The sequence below is a fragment of the Mercenaria mercenaria genome, chromosome 17, assembly GCF_021730395.1.
Source record: "Mercenaria mercenaria strain notata chromosome 17, MADL_Memer_1, whole genome shotgun sequence".
In the NCBI taxonomy this organism is placed as follows: domain Eukaryota; kingdom Metazoa; phylum Mollusca; class Bivalvia; order Venerida; family Veneridae; genus Mercenaria; species Mercenaria mercenaria.
Genome location: NC_069377.1, coordinates 8,603,281 through 8,628,429, shown reverse-complemented (window position 1 = coordinate 8,628,429; position 25,149 = coordinate 8,603,281). Strand labels below are relative to the sequence as shown.

Sequence of the window (25,149 nt, the reverse complement as noted above, 5' to 3'; positions counted from 1 at the left end):
GCGATTGTACTGTATTTCACAGATATACTATTACAGATATGTCTTTTTTGGGCTTAAAAACTGCTGTTTTGTTGTTTTCAAGGGTGTTTTAACAGGACAGAAAATTGTAAAATTTTCTTGCCCACATGCTGTTAACACACCATTATACATGTGGATGTTCCATGGTGAAAAATAAAAGTATTTAAACCCCATAACAGATAGGACATGATGCCAGTATGATAAAACAACGCTGAAATTTGGCACATTTTGTTTGCTTATTATGAAGTTGATGGACAATATGTTCATTTCTAGCTTTTTACAAGTTTTATGCTAGAATAGTGTTAGTGCATGTTCATTCATGTTTTAAATCTGCCGGGCAATGGCACCTGCCAGTTCCTCGGATTCACAGATATTATAACCCCATAAAACATGCATTATCCCTACAATGTTACTGCATTAAATATAATGCTTTAACAGAAAAATTAGGAAACTGAGCATTAAATTTTATTTTTACTATAGGATTGCTAAAATTAACTTGAAAATGTTGCTTTGTGGTATGTTTTTCGTTTCTTATTATTATTATTGCTAAAAGCAACTATATCTTGTGTTCTTCCCTCTCTCAAAATGTTTAACAAAGTTACATTTTTCTAGGATTTTTAAAGTTCAGTGAATCACATTACACACTCCACCCCACATTGAGAAGATGAAGAGCGGGGACGTCAAGGGGGCATCATTCTCGTGGAAGGAGTCAGGACAGGAAGTGCCTATGTCTGGGCAAAACTCAGAGACACCTCTTATGCAGTAAATATTTTAAAACCGAAATTATTTGTCAAGATGGTAGTTCTAAGTATCTTTCTGAAAAAAGTTGAAATGACTTTTGATTTTAAGTAATGTAAATATTTTGCTCAACAATTATCATGACATGGATGGATAGTTCTGAATTAACACAGAATTGTCAACTGTATCAGTTTTAAAGTGATTAAAGTGAATTAATGGTATTCCTAGATTCTGTACCAGTATTAATTTGTTTATCTGCCCCAAATAATGACATCTTCCCCACATGAATCACAAGTGGGAAAACAAAAAGGTTTGTCAGATCGTCAGGAGTTCCTGTGGCTGAGAGGTTGAAGGGGCTGACTTAAAAATTTCTTGCCCTCATCATTGTTGGCTCAAAATCTGGCTTTGGGTTTTTTAATTTTTTATCAGAGAGAGCCTTGGTGGTGCTATCCAGGTGTCTGTCCAGGATGAAATAATGCCTTTAGTGGCACTTTGAGTATATTCTACCAGTAAATATTTCAAAATTCACCATATAACCCTAACAGTACCTGAGTGACGTTAAACAAAAACAGAAAACAAATTGTCAGGACTTTTGGGATCACTTGGGGAAACAAACTGGTACCCTCTATTCATATTTTTGTGCTCTACCTAATAATCTGCCTGGGCAGGCTGTTGTAAACATGACACAAAGGAAATATTCTTAAAGGTTTTAAAGTTCAAGTATTTAAAAATAATATAGTTCTGTAAACATAATTTTAACTTTAAATAAGAGTTAAGAAGCTATAAATTCTGCTTCATTTTAACTTTTTAGGTGTATGCAGTGTATTTATTTGCATAGTGTTTGGTATCAATCCTGTAATATTTTAGAAAGTGGATCACAGCAGTGTAAAAATTAATGGTGATTGCAAACTTGATGGTCAGTCCTCCTGAAGCATATATACTCAAATCGCTACAGTCCAAATACAAAGTGGAAAAGATCAGGCAGAATTCTGTAGTTGGTAAGTAATTGTAACTGAAACTTGATACAATGTGGAACGATCAGCAGAATTCTGTAGTTGGTTAGTATATTGTAACTGAAACTTGATACAAAGTGGAACAGATCAGGTAGAATTCTGTAGTTGGTAAGTATATTGTAACTGAAACTTGATACAATGTGGAACAGATCAGGCAGAATTCTGTAGTTGGTAAGTATATTGTAACTGAAACTTGATACATAGTGGAACAGATCAGGCAGAATTCTGTAGTTGGTAAGTATATTGTTACTGAAACTTGATACATAGTGGAACAGATCAGGCAGAATTCTGTAGTTGGTACGTATATTGTTACTGAAACTTGATACATAGTGGAACAGATCAGGCAGAATTCTGTAGTTGGTAAGTATATTGTTACTGAAACTTGATACATAGTGGAACAGATCAGGCAGAATTCTGTAGTTGGTACGTATATTGTTACTGAAACTTGATACATAGTGGAACAGATCAGGCAGAATTCTGTAGTTGGTAAGTATATTGTTACTGAAACTTGATACCTAGTGGAACAGATCAGGCAGAATTCTGTAGTTGGTAAGTATATTCTTACTGAAACTTGATACATAGTGGAACAGATCAGGCAGAATTCTGTAGTTGGTAAGTATATTGTTACTGAAACTTGATACATAGTGGAACAGATCAGGCAGAATTCTGTAGTTGGTTAGTATATTGTTACTGAAACTTGATACATAGTGGAACAGATCAGGCAGAACTCTGTAGTTGGTAAGTATATTGTTACTGAAACTTGATGCAAAGTGGAACAGATCAGACAGAACTCTGTAGTTGGTAAATATATTGTAAAGAAACTTGATACATAGTGGAACAGATCAGCAGAACTCTTAGTTGGTAGTATATTGTTACTGAAACTTTATCCAAAGTGGAACAGATCAGCAGAACTCTGTAGTTGGTAAGTATATTGTTACTTTAAACTTGATCCATAGTGGAACAGATCAGGCAGAACTCTGTAGTTGGTAAGTATATTGTTACTGAAACTTGTTACAAAGTGGAACAGATCAGACAGAAGTCTGTAGTTGGTTAGTATATTGTTACTGAAACTTGATACAAGTTGGGAAAAGATCAGACGAATTCTGTAGTTTGGGAAGTAATTGTTACTGAAACTTGATACAAAGTTGGGAAAAGATCAGCAGAATCTGTAGTTGGTTAGTATATTGGGAACTGAAACTTGATACATATGGAACAGATCAGGCAGAATTCTGTAGTTGGTAAGTATATTGTTACTGAAACTTGATACATAGTTGAACAGATTAGACAGAATTCTGTAGTTGGTTAGTATATTGTTCCTGAAACTTGATGCAAAGTGGAACAGATCAGACAGAACTCTGTAGCTGGTAAATATATTGTAACTGAAACTTGATACATAGTGGAACAGATCAGGCAGAATTCTGTAGTTGGTAAGTATATTGTTACTGAAACTTGATACATAGTGGAACAGATCAGGCAGAACTCTGTAGTTGGTAAGTATATTGTTACTGAAACTTGATGCAAAGGGGGACATATCAGGCAGAACTTTGTAGTTGGTAAGTATATTGTTACTGAAACTTGATGCAAAGTGGAACAGATCAGACAGAATTCTGTAGTTGGTTAGTAATTGTTACTGAAACTTGAAAACAAAGTGGGAACAGATCAGGCAGAATTCGTAGTTGGTAAATATAATTTTAACTGAAACTTGAACATAGTGGAACAGATCAGACAGAATTCTGTAGTTGGTAGTATATTGTAACTGAACTGATACAAAGTGGAACGATCAGGCAGAATCTGTAGTTGGTTAGTATATTGTTACTGAAACTTGATGCAAGGTGAAACAGATCAGGCAGAACTCTGTAGTTGGTTAGTATATTGTTACTGAAACTTGATGCATAGTGGAACAGATCAGGCAGAACTATGTAGTTTGGTAAGTATATTGTTACTGAACTTTAAAACATAGTGAACAGATCGACAGAACCTATAGTTGGTAAGTATATTAACGAAACTTGATACATTGGAAAAGATCACAGAATCTGTAGTTGGGAGTATATGTTACTGAAATGATACATAGTGGAACAAAATTTAGCAGATTGTAGTTGGTAATATTGTAACAAAATGATACATAGTGGACAGATCAGGCAGAATTCTGTATTGGTAGTATTGTAACTGAAACTGAGCTATGAACAGATCAGGCAAATTCGAGTTGTAGTAAATTTTTACTGAAACTTTGCAAATGGAACAGATCAGGCAGAACTCTGTAGTTGGTAAGTATATTGTTACTGAAACTTGATACATAGTGGAACAGATCAGACAGAACTCTGTAATTGGTTAGTATATTGTTACTGAAAGTTGATACATAGAAGAACAGATCAGGCAGAACTCTGTAGTTGGTTAGTATATTGTTACTGAAACTTGATACAAAGTGGAACAGATCAGGCAGAATTCTGTAGTTGGTTAGTATATTGTTACTGAAACTTGATACAAAGTGGAACAGATCAGGCAGAATTCTGTAGTTGGTTAGTATATTGTTACTGAAACTTGATACAAAGTGGAACAGATCAGACAGAATTCTGTAGTTGGGAAGTATGTTGTACTAAAATTCAAATGGTTTGCCCTCTGCAAGAGTATATGCTGAAATATGCTTCAGTCAAATACAAAGTGGAGAAGATCAGGCAGAATTCTGTAGTTGGTAAGTATCACCTTAGATTTTCTTTACTGTCAAAGGTTTGAGCATTCCATTTCGTGACTGCTCTGTAATTCTTAAATCCCTTGAAGGATAATCATGAAACTTTGGTCAAATGATCACCTTATCAAGAAGACATTCAGAATTTATGAATCAGCCATGTCGACTCAAGGTCTGGTTCACAACTCAAGGTCAAAGGTTTTAGCCTTCCATTTCCTGTTTGCTCTGTATCTCCTAAACCCCTTGAAGGATCATCATTAAACTGGGGTCAAATGATCACCTCATCTAGATGATATGCAGAACTTATGAGTCAGCCATGTCGGCTTAAGGTCAAGGTCACAAGTCAAGGTCACAACTCAGGGTCAAATATTTAGAGCCTTCAATTTTATGTCCGCTCTGTATCTCCTAAACCATTTAAAGAAATTTCAGGAAACTTGGGTCAAATTATCACCTCATCAAGACGATATGCAGAACGTAAGAGTCAGCCATGTCGTTTTAAGGTCAAGGGCACAAGTCAAGGTCAAAGGTTTGAGCCTTCAATTTTGTGTCTGCTCTGTATCTCCTAAACCCCTTGAAGGATTTTCATGAAACTTAGGTCAATTGATCGCCTCATTAAGACGATGTGGAGAACGCACGAGTCAGCCATGTTGGCTTTAAGGTCAAGGTCACAACTCTGGGTCAAATATTTGAGCCTTTCATTTTGTGTCTGCTCTGTATCTCATAACCACTTGAAAGATTTTCATGAAACTTGGGTCAATTGATCACCCCATCAAGATGATGTGCTGAACTCATGAGTCAGACATGTTGGCTCTAGGTCAAGGTCACAACTCAAGGTCAAATGTATGAGCTTTTTATTTTATGCCTGCTTGACCCCTTGAAAGATTTTAATATTTATAACTTGACTGTATTATTCCCCTTATCAAGACTATGTGCAGAATTCAAAATTCACCCCTGCCAGCTTAAGGTCAAGGTCAAAAATAGAAAGTTTAATGGTTCCACCCAATACTATCAACCCTTTCACTGTCCATTTTGATTCTGAATTATGGCTAGCAAAATTTCTTAAAACTTCCCCTTTTAACTTTACATAAATGTAACCCATAATGGGTGTCAATGTTTCTATACAACTATGCTTTCCCTGTTCACAAGGCAATGTTGAATAATGCAACTGTTGAACAAGTACATTGTAATTGCAAAAAAAAAATTGTTGACCCACTAACACTGAAAATTTAATTCCACATTATTGCTAATGTTTTTCCAGCGATACAGATGCCCTCTTCACAGTATTCTCTGGAGGTTGTAGATGGAACCATTGGAACCTTGGACGCTGCTACGTCTGTAGCTACAGCTTTAGAACTCGGAGAAACCGAAGTCAAACTGATAGATAAGAGTATCCTTTTTGATACAACATTTCATGTATGCCAGTAGAAATGTAATGACAATACATTGAATTATTGATAAATTGTGATAGTGTCCATATAAGGTGCATCATTAGGAAAGTTTACTAAAGTATGGTAAACACACTTCTTTAGAGAATCGACCAGAGTGTGCTCTTGTCATTGGTTGAAAGGAGAGTTTTCTCATAAAACAAACTTCTAGAGAAGAGTATCCTTTTTGATATAGCACTTCATGTATGCCAGTAGAAATAAAATGACAATACATTGAATTACTGATAAATTGTGGTAAGTGTCCAGATAGGGTACTGGTTCTACCAAGGTGCCCATCGTGATAAAATAATGCACGGAGGGGCACCTGGGGTCTTCCTCCACCATCAAAGCTGGAAGTTGCCATATGACCTTTCATTTGTCAGTGCAACAAACCCAACAAAATAAAATTAATAAATTATAAACTTTCAAAACTAAAAATTACTTGAGATTATCATCCAGGAGTAAAGGTAACTTTTAGAAAAAGTTTAGTCACCATCACAACATTGGCAGACTGCAGCTGAGGCCCTGCTTACAGTTTGGAATGTTTAGATATGAATTGGGAAATGTTGATGATAAATTTTCTCAGGCCCCCAACATAAATAATGCGGGACATATTTGTATGTGTGAGCTTTTATTCATGTATGGATGCTTTTGTGTTTCAATTGTGGTTAAAGGTCTTAAACCTTCTTTGTACCTCAAGAATGTTTTTGGTATGGACTGGTTGGGGAGGTGTGAACATTCCAGATATATCATTCTGTCTGTCTGTTTATCACACCTTCTGAATCTGTGTCGTGCATATCTCAGAAAATAGGTAGGTTAATGCCCTGGGGAAAGTGTGACATTTTTTGTGGTGAAATTTGTCAAAATCCACAGAATTTCACAAGGAAAAATAGGTTGAAAATTTACTGCTGGAAATAGAACAATGTGTGTGTCAAAGTATGGGGAAAATATCTAGAAATATTAGAAAATTAAAGAAAACAATTTCAGAATTGTTAGATGCATGAGTGTGTTATTCTATATAGCAGGTAACATAGACAGCCATCTTTTACTTTGCATTGATATAAGATGGACAGGATTAAGATTGACAAATGTTGTTCACTCAACAATTTCACTCTACAAATAGATTGTTTCCCTTGTGTAAAGAGGGCTTAGGGTAAATCTCTGCATAAGTAGTTGACCTCGGGTCATGAAACATTATAGGAATGTTATTCAGCTTGTCCAGTCTTAAAAGTTTTAGCTCACCTGAATACAACGTGCTCATGTTGAGCTTTGAAGGTCTTTAGATTTTTGTCTTTAGTCCATCCGTCCATAATTTTGTTGAAAAATATCTTCTAAACAACTATTGTCAGTTTAATCAAAACTTCAGTTTCCTTCAATCAAGGTCATCTGTGCTGAATTCTGGATGTCATGGTAACTGACAAAAAAATATTCTTCTCAGAAACCACTGGTCTGGTTTTGAAATAATTTCACAGAAGTATTTCTTTGGTGACCTACTACCAAATTTCTTCAAATCATTCTGTTTTGTTCAAAGACATGGTCCAAAGTGTATTACCACAGAAAAGTTAGAAAATCTGCTCCTCTCAAACCACTTGCCTGATTTTAAAATAGTTTGACAGTAATGTTCCTTAGGTGACCCTCTACAACATTCCTTTAAAGGTGTTCGCTACAGTTTCTGTATATGAGATGGGCGAAATATTTACCAGTAACAGCATTTCATCAAACTTTACATATTGAAGGACGGTCTTCTAAATATGCAAAAATATGCAGTCAAAGTCACCAGTATTGAAAAAGATAGCTGCCCTTGAAAACGGCATTTTTGGGGGGAAATGACATTGAATGCATACCTTTGTATCTTTGTTTCTTAGATGATTGTCTTTCAGTAGCTTGAGTTTGAAGAAATTCTGTTATTGATAAATATTTTGCCCATCCCTAATACAGAAACTGTAGCAAACTCCTTTAACTACAAGTTTAATTAGAAAATAAAAAGATAATTCTGTAGCAGTCTCCCATGGTGACACTTTACTAAACTCCTTTAAATCAGTCTATTTCATTAAAAAGCATGGCCACCAAGGGCCTGGCTAATTTGTCCTATATGACAATTTGGAAAACTTTGAAAATCTTTTCTGAAATGGCTGGTTTGCTTTTAGAATAATTTGACAGCACTGTTCCTTGTTAGCTCGACTTTTCGAAGAAAAAGTAGAGCTATTGCACTCGGCTTGGTGTCGGTGTCAGCGTTGGTTAAAGTTTTTGATCAAGTCAAATATCTCTGTTATTATCAAAGCTTTTGACTTGAAACTTAAAATACTTATTTATATCAAAGTCTTCACCAGGAGAAACAATCTCCATAACTCTGATTTGAATTTTGACAGAATTATGCCCCTTTTTAACATTAGAATTTTTTGTTAAAATTATTGATAAAGTCAAATATCTGTGTTACTATTAAAGCTTTTGACTTGAAACTCAGAATAGTTATTTACAATCAAAGTCTACACCAGGAGACACAATTCCCATAACTCTGATTTGAATTTTGACAGTGTTAAGTGTCTCTTTTTATCTTGGATTTTTTTTACTGGCATAGCTCTAATTCAGAGTCAAGAGCTGAGAAAAGTCGAGCGCGCTGTCTTACAGACAGCTCTTGTTTTCTTTGTAGAGGTTATGGTATCAACCAAAATTTATTTAAGCTTTACTGGGATTGATTTCTTTCATATGACTAGGTTTTGTGGCTGACTTATGATGAAATACTAGGCCACCAATGTTACAGCCCAGCATAATGAGGATTTATGAGCACATGTTTCCACACCAGTGAAACTGACAGTAGCCTTTTGCAGAACCTCTACTGTACCTACACAAATGTAGATGAATAGAAAAGAATGTAAAGCAACACATTTAATGAGATAAAAAGTTATTTATTTCTGATAAATATTGATATATCATATTCATGGGATAATATGAAAAATGAAAGTTTACATTAAAATTATGCAGTACAGATGTAGAAAAATAATTCTTTTGACAGTATCATAAACTTTATTCTATATTCTATTTTGCTGCTGCAGTCAAATGATTGGCAGTTGTTCCAAATGACCATACAAAACCAACATAATGCTCCATGAGAAAACCAACATTATGGCTTTGCGACAAGCATGGATCCAGACCAGCCTGCGCATCCCCGCAGTCTGGTCAGGATTCATGCTGTTCGCTAGCAGTTTCTCTAATTGCAATAGGCTTTGAAAGTGAACAGCATGGATCCTGACCAGACTGCGCAAACCCACTATGTTGGTTTTCTCATGGCGCAGCTCATATTTTTCTAGACAGGACATATTATGGTCCATATTTCTTTGAAACTGGGGTTTTGTTTAGCTTATTGTCACAGAAACTTTAAAAAATAAAAGTCAACAATACGATGCAATGGACTATTAAATGAATATTTTGCATATACTTTGTTTACTAAAGCAGATCTTGTTAAATAGTCTTTTGCAAACTTATTAACGAAATACAGTGTCAGTGATGTGATAAAAACAGAATACAGATTCTGAAATATAGTTTACCTGTATGAAATTGACATTTCAAATGAGAAAACATTTCTTTTTTCATTGTTTATAGGACTGTTTCAGTACAATATTAAATTATTTAGAAGTATTTATTAATAATTTAAACACCTGTTGTTATTTATGACAAAGGTAGACACTTTATCTCAGTTTTGTTATTTTAACAAAGCAAGTAAAAGTTATTTACAGATTAAAGTATTAGAGAAAGTTGATTTTCATACTAGGGAACTGCAGTAGATATTTACATTTTATTTAAAACTGTAACGCTTCAGCTTTCCACCATAGCAGCCAATATAGACTTCATTATGATGATCACTGTAGCATATAGACCTTGGGCATGATGGACCATCTATCATTATCTGACCTTGCTTCAAGTCTCCTGATATATGATGAATGGTGTCACTCCTGTAGCAGCACACCAGCAATGATCCATCATCTAACATCACCATTCCCTTTGGTCCTCTAAGTTTCTCGTGTTTGTATACAGCTGATACATCACCTTGTAATGTTATACTGACTATACAGTCGATACTATAGTCACTGATATAGATATGTCTGGAATCCTTACTTACCACAATATATCGCGGGTCATTAAATATGTCATTATTTAGGGAGATTGTGTACTGAACATTACCTTGTGTATCCAGTACCAGTACACTGTTAGGGCTCTGACAAACAACATAGAGATGATCTTGATGATAAGTTATACCCCAGCATTCACATTTAACTGGAATGTTGTGGACAGTTGACAGGTCAGTGGCTACTTCCATTATGATAACCTCCCTGTTGTTTGGCAGTGTCACAGCAATCTTGTCCCTAGACATTGTAGCAATGTCCCATGGTCTGTTGTCAAGTGTTTTCTCTTCTATCACAGTTTTACTCTGTATCTCTACAACTTTAAGCTTTCTGTTATTGTAATCAGCCAGCACAAATTTGTTAGAGGACAAGACAGCACATCCTGTTAAACAGCAACCACTAGTATCTGACTTTGTTTTAACATTTATATCGTCTTTTTTGATGAGCTTGTCAACTTTCTTTATTGGCATGACTATGGTGTTGGATAGGTTGAGGCTACCAAGAATATTTGGTTTTGACAGTATATCTTCTAAGTTTTTGTTACGTTCAAAGCTGTATTGCATGTTGGTCTTTTCTAAAGTTTCTTCAGCCTTCTCTATTTCATCTGACTTTAGTTTGGACTGAGCTTGTTTAATGTTGATGTAAAGTTGCCCATTCTGTTTTGATTGATTGTTAGAACTTAGGTTTGACTGAAGATTGTTCATATCAGCAGTAACATTTGTACATGTTTGAAGCACTTTCTTGATGACTTGTTTATCATTAGATTTCTTTCTGTCGGCTTCTTTCTCAATTTGTTTTTGCAGTTGGTCTAAGCGATCATTTATTTCTTTTCGGAATTTGACAATTTCTTGGATGAGGTTGTCATAGCAAACATCAATCTCCTTATCCCTGACTGTTGACTTTTTCATTACGGAATCTATTTCTTTCAACTTTATATTCAACAGCCACATTGTCCCCTTGTATTCTTCACTGTCCCCTATACCTGCACAGTTATCGGGTATATAGTCAGTCTTACATGTCCTATGATCCATGGTCATGCAGTCACGACAACCAAGTGCCTTGTGTTCTGAACAAAAGAACTTGATTACCTCATTAGCATGTCTTGTACATTTTTCAGTGCATACTTGAGATGTTGTTGAAGAAGTTTTGTATTCACCTATGTTAGTTTTGTCCAGCAATTGATGGTGATTTAAAGCCTTGGTTTTTTGGTGAAATTTAAAGCAGCTTTTGCAAAGATTTTCCTTGCAGTCTACACAGTAACCATGAGCATCTTCATGTTGACCATCATTCAAACAGGGATCACACTCATGGTCAAAATCCTCTGCTGAACCTTTTGACACTAAAGACTGGAAATCTGGAAGTTTACGTCCTGACACTGCCATAGTTCTAAACAGTTAAATGAAATTTCATAAATCCTTTGTACCTGTGTATTGAAAGGTTTTAGTTTTCTTTTATGCAAGAAATATTTGCATTGCGAATTCAGACAGTGTCAGAAATGTCAGTATCGGTATAAATGTAATGCACTTAAAAATTCAGAAGTCACAAAAAAAGTCACAATCATTATCAGTACAATCATGTGGTCTGTTTTATCACTGTTATCAGGTTCATACATGTCAAAGTACAGGACACATTTGTGTGTGTGATAAGTCTAATTTGTACAATTTTAGCTTAAAGTCACATAAAAAACTTATAATGTTATGTGAAAAGCTGAAAAGCATCTCTCCAAATAGAGAAATTGCGTAATTTCTTGGTTAGAAAAGCACTACTTTCAATATTGCGCATGAATTTATATTGTCAGAACCATAAAGGGAGCTAATCATAAACAGAATTCAATAATAATTTCTACTGTGAATGAAATATTCAAACCTTTGTCATTGAGAAATGAATGAACGAAAATAAAATTTAACAAAAGATTGATATGTTTTATATCTGTAAGAATAGATGTGTAGCAGTCACATTATAAACAAAGTCATTATGGCTCTTTAAACACTTTTGCTTATGGCTCTTTAAACACTTTTGCTGCATTGTCATTTTTCTGTTATTTATTATCATCTCCCATTGTTATGCCCACCCCCATCCCCCCCTTAGAAGTACGAGAGTACGAGAGGTATATTGTTTTGCAGATGTCTGTCGCTCAGTCTGTCGGTATGTAGACCAATCCATTTCCGGATGATAACTCAAGAACGCTTGAACCTAGGATCAGGAAAGTTGATAGGGAGATTGGTCATAACCAGCGGATGACTTCTATTGATTTTGAGATCAGTAGGTCAAAGATCAAGGCCACAGTGACCCTGAACAGTAAAACAGTTTCTGAATGATAACTCAAAAATGCTTAGTCCTAGGATCATGAAAATTTATAGAACAGTTAAACAGTTTCCGGACGATAACTTGAGAATGCTTGGGCCTAGGAAAACGAAACTTGATTGGGAGGCTGATCATGATCAGTAGGTGATCCCTATTGATGTAGAGGCCAGTAGGTCAAAGGTCAAGGTCACAGTGACCCAGAACAGTTAAATGGTTTTAGGATGATAACCTAAGAACGTTTAGGCTTAGGATAATGAAACTTAATAGGGAGGTTGATCATGATCAGCAGATGACCCCTGATGATGTTGAGGTCAGTAGGTCAAAGGTCAAGGTCACAGTGACCCAGAACATTCAAATGGTTTTAGGATGATAACCCAAGAATGCTTGGGCTTAGGATAATGAAACTTTATAGGGAGGTTGATCATGACCAGCAGATGACCTCTTTTTATTTTAAGGTCTATAGATCAAGGTCACATTTACCCAGAACAGTAGAACTTTTGTATACAATGACCAAATAATTTCTGTTCCTTATTTACATTTTAAATAAAACATCTCCTGTGAATCTGATGTTTAAAATTACTCCAGACTTGCTTTGTAGCATCCTGGTGTGACTAATCTGGAAAAAAAATCCATCCCCTGATCAGTTGTACCTTTGCTGAGACTATTGATTTTCACCATTCATTGATAATGTGGTGTAAAATTACACTGACTTTGGCTACTCACATTTAAACATTTCATTAATAGTGTGACTTCTTTTCATGAATCGCTTGATGGATCTTCATCAAACTTTGTGTAGCATCATTGTAATGTTTCTGCTTTTAGTGACCTTCTTGTTTAAACTATACACAGATATTCTATTCATTATTCGGTATGTTTATACATATATTCAAGGTGAAATAGTCAAGGTCAGGTGAGCAACTTAAGGATTCTTTGGCCCTCTTGTTTCAAAATATCATTACTGTATTTTATATATTATTAAATTATTTCTTTAACAATATTATTTTAATGTTTATAGGTACAAAATACAGTTTGTTATTAAAGGTATTTTCCTTTACCTTGCATTCAGACATCAAGACGTCAGATGTACTAGGACAACCTTCGGCTGTTCTCCATGTTGTCAGTCCTAGTTACCTTGGTAAGTGTGTCATAAAGAGTTCACATGTGCCAAGTAAAAGGCCGTAAAAGGCAAAGAAACAATCTAGATCATGGAATTGTCAGGGAAATTCTGAAATTTGGATAATGTTACAGATATCTTTGGGAACTTTGTTATACCTCAGATACAAGGTATATAGAGGCTATATTGGAGTCAAGCATGTCCGTCTATACTTTGTGTTACTTTCGAAGAATAGTCTGAGCTATTCTACTCACCCTGGCATTGCTATTCTACTCACCCTGGCATTGGCATCAGCATCACACCTTGGTTAAGTTTTGCATGCAAGTACATACAGCTAACATTTAAAGGCATACAGCTTTGAAACTTTGTGTCTTTGCTTTGTGACTGCTCATTGTCCGTCGTGTGTTGTGCATCGTCAGTCATTCGTCATCCTTCTGTCAGTATTTTCAAAAAAAAAAAAATCTTCTTCAGATCTAGTGGGCAGAATTACATCAAACTTCACAGGAATGATCATTGGGTGGCACCCTTTCAAAATTATTCAAAGAATTGAATTCTAATTAGAACTTTGGTTGCCATGGCAACCAAAAGGAAAAACTTTAAAAATCTTCTTAACCAAAACTGCAAGGCGTAGAGCCTTAATATTTGGCATGTGACATCATCTAATGGTCCTCTATGAAGATTGTTCAAATTGTGCCCCTGGGATGAAAAGAGGCCTTGCCCCGGGGACAGAAGTTTTACATAGAATTATTTAGTTAAAAACTTTAAAAATCTTCTTGCCTGAAATTGCAAGGCCTAGGCTTTTGATATTTATTATGTAGCATTGCCTAGTGGTATTCTTCCACCCTTGGATGAAAAGAGGCCCTGCCCTGGGAGTGGGGTCTCAAATTTTACATAGACATATGTAGGAAAAATCTTGTTGTCCAAACCCACAAGACCAAGGTATGTAGCATTGCCTTGTGGTCCTCTACCAAAATTGTTCAAATTATAACCCTGGGGTGAAAAGAGGCCAATTACCAACCTCACTGGGTTAAGTCCTTTAACTCTGACATGTATTTTGGCCAAACTTTGCCCCCTTTTGGACTTAGAAAAGCCTGGTTAAAGTTTTGCATGCATGTTACTATCTCCAAAACTAATGCAGATATTAAATTGAAACTTCACATGTGTCTTTGGGGTTATAAAAATAGATGATAGCGTCAAGTCAAAAACTCTAAACTCTGATATGCATTTTGGCCAAATTATGCCCCCTTTTTGGACTTAGAAAATCCTTGTCTAAGTTTTGCATACAAGTTACTATCTCAAAAAAATAATGCAAATATTGAATTGAAACTTCACACATTTCTTCGGGTTTACAAAAATATCGGTAGGTCATAGCATCAAGTCCCATGACTCTGACATGTATTTTGCAAAATTGTTTCCTCGTTTGAACTTAAAAACTTCTGGCTAAAGTTTTGCATGTAAATTACTTTCTTCAAAACTAATGCAGATACTGGATTGAAACTCAAATGATATTTTAAAATTTAGGGTAATATTCCTGGTTCTGGGACAACAATTTGAATAGTTGAGCAAATACCATTTCAAGAGCAAATTCCATTTGGGAACCTTAAATATTTTTGTTTTGTTTTGTTTTGCAGATGTTGTTGCTCTTACTCTTCAGAGTTTCATATGCCTATCATATTATGTATGATTGTTGACAAAAGAGGTTTTTTAAAAGTGGCTTGACTAGTATAATGAAATAAATGCCAATTGAGGCTTTTGTTTTAGATGCTAAATCTTCATTCAGCCTGTAGCTTTTATATCTCAGAATTTATCATATGTTTCAATAAGACAGACAGCAACAGATATTACGGGCATCATTATACCTCGTTTTGTGGAGGGTGGTATACAGGAGTGAGTGTGGCAGTCCGTCGGTCGGTCCGTCCGTTGGTTTTCATGGTTACCGGATGATAACTCATGAAAGGCTTGACCGATATAAATAATTTTTGGTACACAGGTGTAACATCGGAAAATAAAGAATTTAGGGTCAGTAGGTCAAAGGTCAAGGTCACAAAGACCCTGAACAGTTAAAGGGTTTCCGGATGATAACTTGAGAACGCTTGGGCCTAGGATCATAAATTTTGGTACCCGGGGGTCTGTAGGTCAACGGTCAGGGTCACAGTGACTCGGAACATAAAAATGGTTTCCGGATGATAACTTGAGAACGCTTGGGCCTAGGATCATAAATTTTGGTACACAGGTGTAACATCATGAAATACAGGTCAGATTTTACGTTGAGGTCAGTAGGTCAAAGGTCAAGGTCACAGTGACAATGAACAGTTAAACGGTTTCCAGATGATAACTTGAGAACGCTTGGGTCTAGGATCATAAATTTTTGTACACAGGTGTAACATGATAAAATACAGGTCATGTTCGACTTTGAGGTTAGTAAGTCAAAGGTCAAGGTCACAATTACATGAAACAGTTAAACGGTTTTCGAATGATAACTTTAGAATGCTTGGGCCTAGGATCATGAAAGTTGATAGGGAGGTTGGTTATGACAAGCAGATGACCCCTAATGATTTTGAGGTCAGTAGGTCACAGGTCATGGTCACAGTGACCCAGAACATTTAAATGGTTTTCAGACAATAACTTCAGAACGCTTGGGCCCAGGATCACGAAACTTAATAGGGAGGTCGGTTATAACCAGCAGTTTACCTATATTGATTTTGAGTTCCAAAGCTCAAAGGTCAGTGTGACCCGGAACATTTAAACCTTTTTCGGACAATAACATGAGAAGGCTTGTACCGAGGATCATGAAACTTCATAGGGAGGTTGATCATGACCAGCAGATGCCCTCTATTGATTTTGAGGTCAGTAGGTCAAAGGTCAAGCAAGTTCAGCTTTGACATTGGCTTAGTTCTGTGACAAGGCCATATTGTTGGGGTATAATTCGTCACTCCTGTGACAACTCTAGTTTTGACTGTTTTAGGGGTCCCTGTTTGAACTGAATAATCTAGCATGTATACATCCTAAAAAGAGTTCAACTCTCATGTACATATTTTGCATATGACACTGTTTATAGTACAACAGCTATCAGTTCGTAACTGTATGTAATAGGACAGTTATCTATATCAAGATAAATATCTTTATTGAAGTTGTATCTAGTAGATATTATCAGTGATAACTGATAACTTAATTTTGCATCAGGTAAGGTACTTTGAACAGTCAGGTGTATTGATTAAACATGAAACCAGACAGTGACCTAGCTGTTTAAAATGACTTGCTGACATGTGTTTGTATGAAATGATCTTAAAATACTACTCCCCCAGTATAACATCCATCTATGTAAGCCTCCGTCTTTGTGTGTATGTTTATTTATTGAATAAATTAAATCATGCAGTCCGCTCAAAGTATGTAGGCCAAAGACCATCAATCTGATTTGCATTTTGTCAGAATTAAGGCCCTTTTTAGCTCGACTATTCGAAGAATAAGTAGAGCTATCCTACTCACCATGGCGTCGGCGTCGGCGTCACACCCTGGTTAAGTTTTTCGTACCAGTCCACATTTTAACAAAGTCTTTTGAGATAAAGCTTTGAAACTTTCAACACTTGTTTACCATCACCATGTCCAGTTATAGGCAAGAGTACATAACTCTGTCAAGCATTTTGACTGAATTATGGCCCCTTTTGACTTAGAAATCTTGGTTAAGTTTTTCGTACCAGTTCATATTTTGACAAAGTCTTTTGAAATAAAGCTTTGAAACTTTCAACACTTGTTTACCATCACCATGTCCAGTTGTAGGCAAGAGTACATAACTCCATCAAGCATTTTGGTTGAATTATGGCCCCTTTTTGACTTAGAAATCTTGTTTAAGTTTTTCGTACCAGTCTACATTTTGACAAAGTCTTTTGAGATAAAGCTTTGAAACTTTCAACACTTGTTTACCATCACAATGTCCAGTTGTAGGCAAGAGTACATAACTCCATCAAGCATTTTTGCTGAATTATGGCCCCTTTTGACTTAGAAATCTTGATTAAGGTTTTCGTACCAGTTTATATTTTGTGTAAAGTGTTTGACATATGGCTTTGAAACTTTTATAACTTGTTCAGTATAATAGTCTCTATCAATAAGCAAGAGTACATAAATCTGTCATTTTTTTTGGCTGAATTATGGCCCTTTTTGAACTTGGAAATTGGTTCTGTTTTGTATATGTCCATGTTTTGTCAAGACTATTTGACATACAGCTTTTAAACTTTAAACACTTGTTTATCATTATGATTTCCATCTGTAGGCAAGTGTACATAACTCTGACAACTATTCTGACTGAATTATGGCCCTTTTTGGACTTTGAAATTTGTTCAATTTTTCTTACAAGTCAGCGTTTTGTCAAAACTATTTGAACTGTGGCTTTGAAACTTTTAACACTAGTTTATCAACATGATTTACATCTGTAGACAAGAGTACATAACTCTGTCAACTATTTTGACTGAATTATGGCCCTTTTTGGACTTGGAAATTTGTTAAATTTTTCATATAAGTCCATGTTTTGCCTAAAATATAACTTAACATATTTGCCATCATGGTCACACATTGCCATTTAGGGCAAGACTAATCGAAATCCACAAATACAGGAACATTTTTTGTTTAATCCATTTTTTTTTGTTTTGTCTAAAAATCTATGGAAATATTTTGACCCCATTCTTCAGTCAATTCTTCGAATAGTCGAGCGCGCTGTCATCCGACAGCTCTTGTTATGCCCCCACTTGGCTGGGGGTGGGGGGGGGGCATATAGATTTGCCCTTGTCCGTCCGCCCTTCCGAGAATGTTGTGTCGCGCCTAGCTCCAAAAGTATTTGACGTAGAGTCACAAAACTTTACAGGAATGTTGGTCAGCATGTGTAGTTGTGCACCTGGGGTTTCGCGTCCGGATTCATTCAGTCATGTAGGAGTTATGGCCCCTGACTTTGTAAAAATTGGTCATTTTAGTGTTGCGTCGCGCCTAGATCCAAAAGTATTTGAAGTAGAGTCACAAAAGTTTACAGGAATGTTGGTCAGCATGTGTAGTTGTACACCTGTGGTTTCGCGTCCGGATTCATCCAGTCATGTAGGAGTTATGGTCCCTGACTTAATAAAAAATTGGTCATTTTAATGTTGTGTCGCATGTAGCTCCAAAAGTATTTGACATAGAGTCACCAAAGTTTACAGGAATGTTGATCAGCATGTGCAGTTGTGCACCTGTGGTTCATGTCCAGATTCATTCAGTCTTGTAGGAGTTATGGCCCATGTCACTTAGTTAAAAATTGGTCATTTTAATGTTGTGTCGCGTGTAGCTCCAAAAATATTTGACCTAGAGGCACCAAAGTTTGCAGGAATGTTGGTCAGCATGTGCAGTTGTGCACCTGGGGTTTAGAGTCCAGATTCATTCAGTCATGTAGGAGTTATGGCCCCAGACTTAGTTAAAAATTGGTCATTTTAATGTTGTGTTGCGCGTAGCTCCAAAAGTACTTGACCTAGAGTCACCAAAGTTTACAGGAATATCAGCATGTGCAGTTGTGCACCTGGGGATTGGCGTCTGGTTTTTTTTAGTATTGTAGGAGTTATGGCCCCTGACCTAAGAAAAAATTGCCATTTTAATGTCATGTAGTGGGGGCATCTGTGTCTTATGGACACATTTCTAGTTTTACTTAATATGATTTTAAATTTTTTATTTAGGTCCACCTTTTTCCCAAAAAATTACCAGAGCTGCAGCTTTGAAACTTTGCACACTTGGTTTTAATTATTATAGATGAATAAGTAGACCAAGAACGATAACTCTAACCTGCATTTTGTCAGAATTATGGCCCTTTTTTGTTCATAGAAAATTTGAATTTCTTGATTAAAAAATTGTGTAGGTTCAGGATTACTATAAGAACACTAGCTTTGAAATGTTGAAGACTGTTTATCATCATTGGTATATAGGTCAAGAGCCATATTATTGTCATCAATTAAAATGAGTTCAGAAGGACAAGAACCATTACTCTTTTCTTACATATTATCCAGCATTTGCAGTGGTGCTCTTGTTTCATTTGGAAAATCATGGCTAGGTAGGAACTTTACCTCTGCAGAAATGACAGCCATAACATGATATTCTTGCACACCGGACTGGCGTTTCCGGTGATTTTACCCATGCCGGCAACACCCATCTGGCACCCCCCATGCCAGATGACTCTCGTGCTGTTAATGACAACTAGTGCTTCATGCACTGATAATATATTGTTTATGTAAAAATACGAAAAAAGCAGGTACCTTGATAGTTTCTCTCCGTTGATAGTTTCTCTCCGTTCCTTATAGTATCAAATACCGATTCAAAATACGTTAGCTTACCATAAGAACATAACGTTACGCTACAAACGATAAAATTTAAGTGGAACTTTGTTATTGTGCGTAACGCAAAACATCATGGCGTCACTTCTGCTTACGGATGTTAATTTCCCGCGCTCTACTATAAGAAAGATTGCTACAAAGAAAATATTTCTACCTGTAATTTGAAAAATGCGGTATGCAAGAAAAATAATCTGCCAGAATAAAATGCTAACATGTAGACGATATGCAAGAAAAAATATCAGTCATGTGTTTACGAATCGGATGGAAATATCCGTCCCTCGGCCACCTGCGCATGGGTGGTAATTCGGCGCCCAATGCGCAGGTGCCCGCGGGACAGATATTTCTATCCGATTCGTAAACACATGACAGATATTATTAATGTGTCATGTGGAAAGCAACGGTGTTGCCATTTAAAGGTCCTGGTCTTGCTTTAATACTTAGTTATTTAAACTATATATATAATATAATGTTCTAATTTTGTAGGGTTTGTGGTGTTACCAGACAGAAAATGGGTACTTGAAACAGGACGTGTGTATACAGTATTGATAGAAGTTTACGATAAACACAGCCACAAACTGTACCCTTCTGATGTAAGACATTCTGTAAAAAATATATTCTCTAAAAAATACAAGTTTGTATATATCAATGTGACACAAATTAAGAATACTAGGGGACTTGAATCAAAATTGGTTTTGCTGTGGATGGAAATCTGAATTTGTATCATGCTTGTACCTAGACTAGTTATATAAATGACCTTGTAAATAAATAGTTGTTTATTTCAGGGGTGTTCATTGTCATTTGTATAGATTTTGACATTATATACTAAAAGGGTTATTAAAGCATTAGTATGATCTGATATGTATTTGGCTCTTGTACATCTTATATGAGAGGATCACACTTGGCTTCATAGCTTCTCATGTGATCCGGGGCTAGAAAAATCAACAATCTACTGTGATAGTAAGTCATTTTGTTTCCATGGTGGCTGAAATTGGATGGCATTTTCTTTGCTGTGTCCAACAATGAGCTGTAGATCACTTTTTCGCCAGCTGAGGAAACTGTTTATAATATAAACATTCCAACAAAAACACAAAAAAAACACAGTTAACCAGGAAGTTTTGATTTTTCCTATTTTTCCTTTCCATCTAATTAACTGTCTTGTGTTTTCTTGTTTTCAGAATGTGATTATAGATGAGTTGTTCCCGATAGAATATTTTGATGTTCAGTTCTCTTCAAAGAATGGAACCTACCATATTGTTAAAACCCTACAGAAAGGGGACACAGACCTTGAAGGGGCTCTCTCAACCATTATAAAACAGGTACAAAAGACCATGTCTAAACCATTTTAAGAAAATGTTTTGTCTTCTTGCTGCATACTTGAATAAATATACTAATGAAATTTAGAAATTCTTTAGTAGAATAGAAGGCAGCCAATGAAAATGATAGCAGACTTGGTTTGATTGAGTCTGTTCATGAGGGGTAATTAATGTATAACACCACTCATGACTCCGGTACCTGTGAGTGCTAGATAACTTTGTTAAGATCCAGTTAAGCACTTATTTTACTGAGATTGTCAGCCAGTTGACTATATTTGTAGGACGGCTCAGAATACAGTGTGAGTCCTACATTGAAGCAGACACAATTTGTGGAGATATTTGATCCTATTGTGGTTCAGCCGGAGTTACTGTTCTTCCCATGGGATCCTGTGAGGCAGACATCACATAGATATCAGCTTCGGGTAAGTCTATGTTTCACACAGAGAAAATTTTTTTTTAGTTATTGAGAATAAAGTAATACCAAAAGTATGAAACGCGAACAAAAATCAGATTAGCTCTGCACAGAAGCCATTTAAAAAAAAAAAAAAATGAATTAAGTACATGTAGAAGGAAATATGTCTCCTTAGCTTTATTAACTATCAGAACTCGAAGGAATAAAAAAGTGATACATGATTATTACATGTTCAGTGTCATTGGACTAAAGTAAAGCTATGCAATATTTTTAATACTACATTAAGGTAGTTCTGCATGTTTGAAAAACCGGAAGTGATGGTGTAACGTCATTTATCCGGAAAACGTAGAATAAAGCCTGGATTCGGCGTACGGAAATGAAAATCAATTTATGAATTAATGAAACCTGTGAGTAAATTTGTTATAATGGCACTGTTGCTATATTTCTAAAGTCAAAATATAATATTAAAACATATGGCACGTTAAAAAAATCAAAATATTTTCTTAAAATTAACGTGAAATGCCCGGTTCCCTTTAATCATGGTAAAATATCTCAAAAATAAGCACACGGACCTATACATTTTATTTCACCAAATTATAGGCCATGTTTTTATTTACAACTGTGAGAAGTTTCATCAAAATCTACATTGTTGAAAAAATTCTATTCGCGAAAATGTTATGAAAGTTATGATTTTCCCATAGACTCCCATTAAGAAATATTGTGAGGTCCAAATTTTTCAAACCAGCCTAGCAAAAAATCAAGCACACGACCCTGTCTTTTTTATTTGCTGAATTTTCTAGGTATATTCTGAAGTTTTGAAAAATTGGAGTTTAATCAAATTCTACATTGTAGAAAAAATTTCGATCCAAACGTGCAGAACTACCTTAATGTAATTACATTTAGATGTTGACATCACTCATGTGACTTTGTCTGTTAAAGGCAAAGGTAAAAAATGTCTTATGTTTAAACAGGAAAAGCTAACGTGTTATAAGAGATGTGACACATTTTCGTGTCTTTCCACATTGACTTTGATCAGACTTGTTGAATAAAAATGATAAATTTGCCCGGCCTGAGATCTTTATTTAACTCGAATAATAAATTCAATTCGAGTTAAAAAATTCAATACGAAAAGACATTCATGTACCATCTCCTTTATACACATTGACTAGTTAGCAAAATTATTTAAATTAAATGTTTTAACCCTTACTGTGCTGAATTTCTATAATGAACTTGTCCATCTTTCAATTTGGACAGTACCATTAACTGTTAAAAGAGGTGATTACCAAATATATACTGACTGAATGGCGAACAGTGCAGATCTTGATCAGACTGCACAGATGTGCAGGCTGATCATTATCTACACTGGTCGTAAATCATATCCAGCATGATAAGGGTTAAAAATACAGCAGCTTGGCCTTTTAAATTAGAATTTATCCACATGGAGTTAATCATGTATATTTCAGGCTACAGGTGGAAGTGGAGACTATATGTGGAGCTCCAATGATGCGGAGGTTGTTACTGTTAACAAGTATGGGGAGATTTCTACATCTGCACGGGGAGAAGCAGAGGTCGCTGCATGAGATAGAAGAAACCAACTTCATAAGGGCTTGGCTCAGGTACATTTTGGAATGTTGCATGTGCTTATGTCAGGATTCTTCTGTCATTTTTAGCTCGACTATTCAAAGAATAGTAGAGCTATTGGACTCACCCATGCGTCGGCGTCATGATTTGGTTAAGGTTTTGTATGTAAGCTGGTATCTCAGTAACCACTTGTGGGAATGGATTGAAACTCCACACACTTATTCACTGTGATAAACTGACCTACATTGCACAGGTTCCATAACTCTATTTTGCTTTTTTACAAAATTATGCCCCTTTTTCAACTTAGAAATTCTTGGTTAAGGTTTTGTATGTTAGCTGGTATCTCAGTAACCACTTGTGGGAATGGGTTGAAACTTCACACACTTATTCACTGTGATAAACTGACCTACATTGCACAGGTTCCATAACTCTATTTTGCATGTTTACAAAATTATGTCCCCTTTTCGACTTATAAATTCTTGGTTAAGGTTTTGTATGTAAGCTGGTATCTCAGTAACCACTTGTGGGAATGGATTGAAACTTCACACGCTTATTCACTGTGATAAACTGACCTACATTGGACAGGTTCCATAACTCCATTTTGCTTTTTTACAAAATTATGTCCCCTTTTCGACATTGGTTAAGGTTTTGTATGTAAGCTGGTATCTCAGTACCCACTAATGGGAATGGATTGAAACTTCACACACCTGTTCACTGTCATGATCTGACGTGTTCTGTGTAGGTCCCATAACTCTACTTTGCATTTTTGTCAAAATTATGCCCCTTTTTTGACTTAGAAATTCTTGGTTAAGGTTTTGTATGTAAGCTGGTATCTCAGTACCCACTAATGGGAATGGATTGAAACTTCACACACTTGTTCACTGTCAAGATCTGACATGCACTGTGTAGGTCCCTTAACTCTACTTTGCATTTTTTTCGAAATTATGCCCCTTTTTCGACTTAGCAGTTTTTGGTTAAGTTTTTGTATGTAAGCTGGTATTTCAGTATCCACTTATGGGAAAGGATTGAAACTTCACGCACTTGTTCACTTTATGAGCTGATAAGCTCTGTGAAGGTTCCATAACCCTTTTTCCCATTTTTACAAAATTATGCCCCTTTTATTGACTTTTGTATTCATTCAATTGACAAGGCTGTTGAATAGTCGAGCGTTGCTGTCCTCCGACAGCTCTTGTTATAAAGGAGATAAATCAGATCTGACCTGTTCTTAGTAAAGTAAACATATTATAAAGTTTAGTGTTTGTTAGATGCAAGGAAGGTAACTTATCAGAATTTCTTGATTGTATTTTACTTGAAGTCCAAAATGGTTTTAACTCACTCTCTTATTTTTACAGAGCAGGAGAAAAAAAAAACATTTAAAAAAGGTTTGATTAAAAATTATCAAAACTTTGTTTGTGGTAATATTTCAATTCAGATCATTTACTGCAAATTGATACAATTTTAATGAAAAAAATTATGGAAGGTTTTTAAGAAATGAATAGGGAATATTTTGTTCTGAAAGCGAAAGATGTCTTAACTACATTTTCAGGTACATATATTGCCTCCTTCAGACATGGAATTTCGGCCAGACAGAGTCGAGGTGGAGGTTGGCAGCGTGTTAGAGCTTCCATTAGATATCCGAACCACTCTGGCGGGAAAGAAGTATTCATTTAATGACTGTAGAAACATGCCGTTAAACGTTACCTTTACAGATCCTTCTTTTGTGGAAAATGTTGAAGGTAAAAATAATTTTATGCACCTAATTGGTCATAGTAGCAGTTCCTTAGAGAAATTAGCCTCCGCTTATCCAGAAAAATGTCAGAAGTATGGACTCGAGCATGCCTGATATACCATAAAATGACTACATAATTCTTTTTCAACCACTGTACTTCCTTGTGCCGAAGTTGTTTAGTTACTAGCAGATAAAAAGTGGACACTATTTAGATATCAAGAAAAAAAGAAGGGGAGCTGAAATCTGATTCTGACTCTCTTGTCTATTTTTGCCAAGACCTATTTTCTTCTGGTCCATAGACAAGTTGCATTGTAAAATACGGCCAAATTCTACTTGACTGTATAGGCACCAGGACAAGCTG

At 35.8% G+C, this 25,149-nt stretch overlaps 1 protein-coding gene across 1 annotated transcript in view; it reads left to right on the top strand.

Moving 5' to 3' along the window:
* Positions 1-24,743, top strand: part of LOC128550201 (nuclear pore membrane glycoprotein 210-like) — a 105,950-nt gene extending 81,207 nt beyond the window's left edge. Inside the window, exons 11-16 of the mRNA XM_053528722.1 lie at positions 13,368-13,436; positions 20,237-20,343; positions 20,929-21,069; positions 21,348-21,488; positions 22,942-23,094; positions 24,606-24,743. Coding sequence (XP_053384697.1) covers positions 13,368-13,436; positions 20,237-20,343; positions 20,929-21,069; positions 21,348-21,488; positions 22,942-23,058 — 575 coding nt within the window. The 3' untranslated portion in view covers positions 23,059-23,094; positions 24,606-24,743. The remainder of the gene's footprint in view (positions 1-13,367; positions 13,437-20,236; positions 20,344-20,928; positions 21,070-21,347; positions 21,489-22,941; positions 23,095-24,605) is intronic.
* The last annotated feature ends 406 nt before the right edge of the window (positions 24,744-25,149 follow it).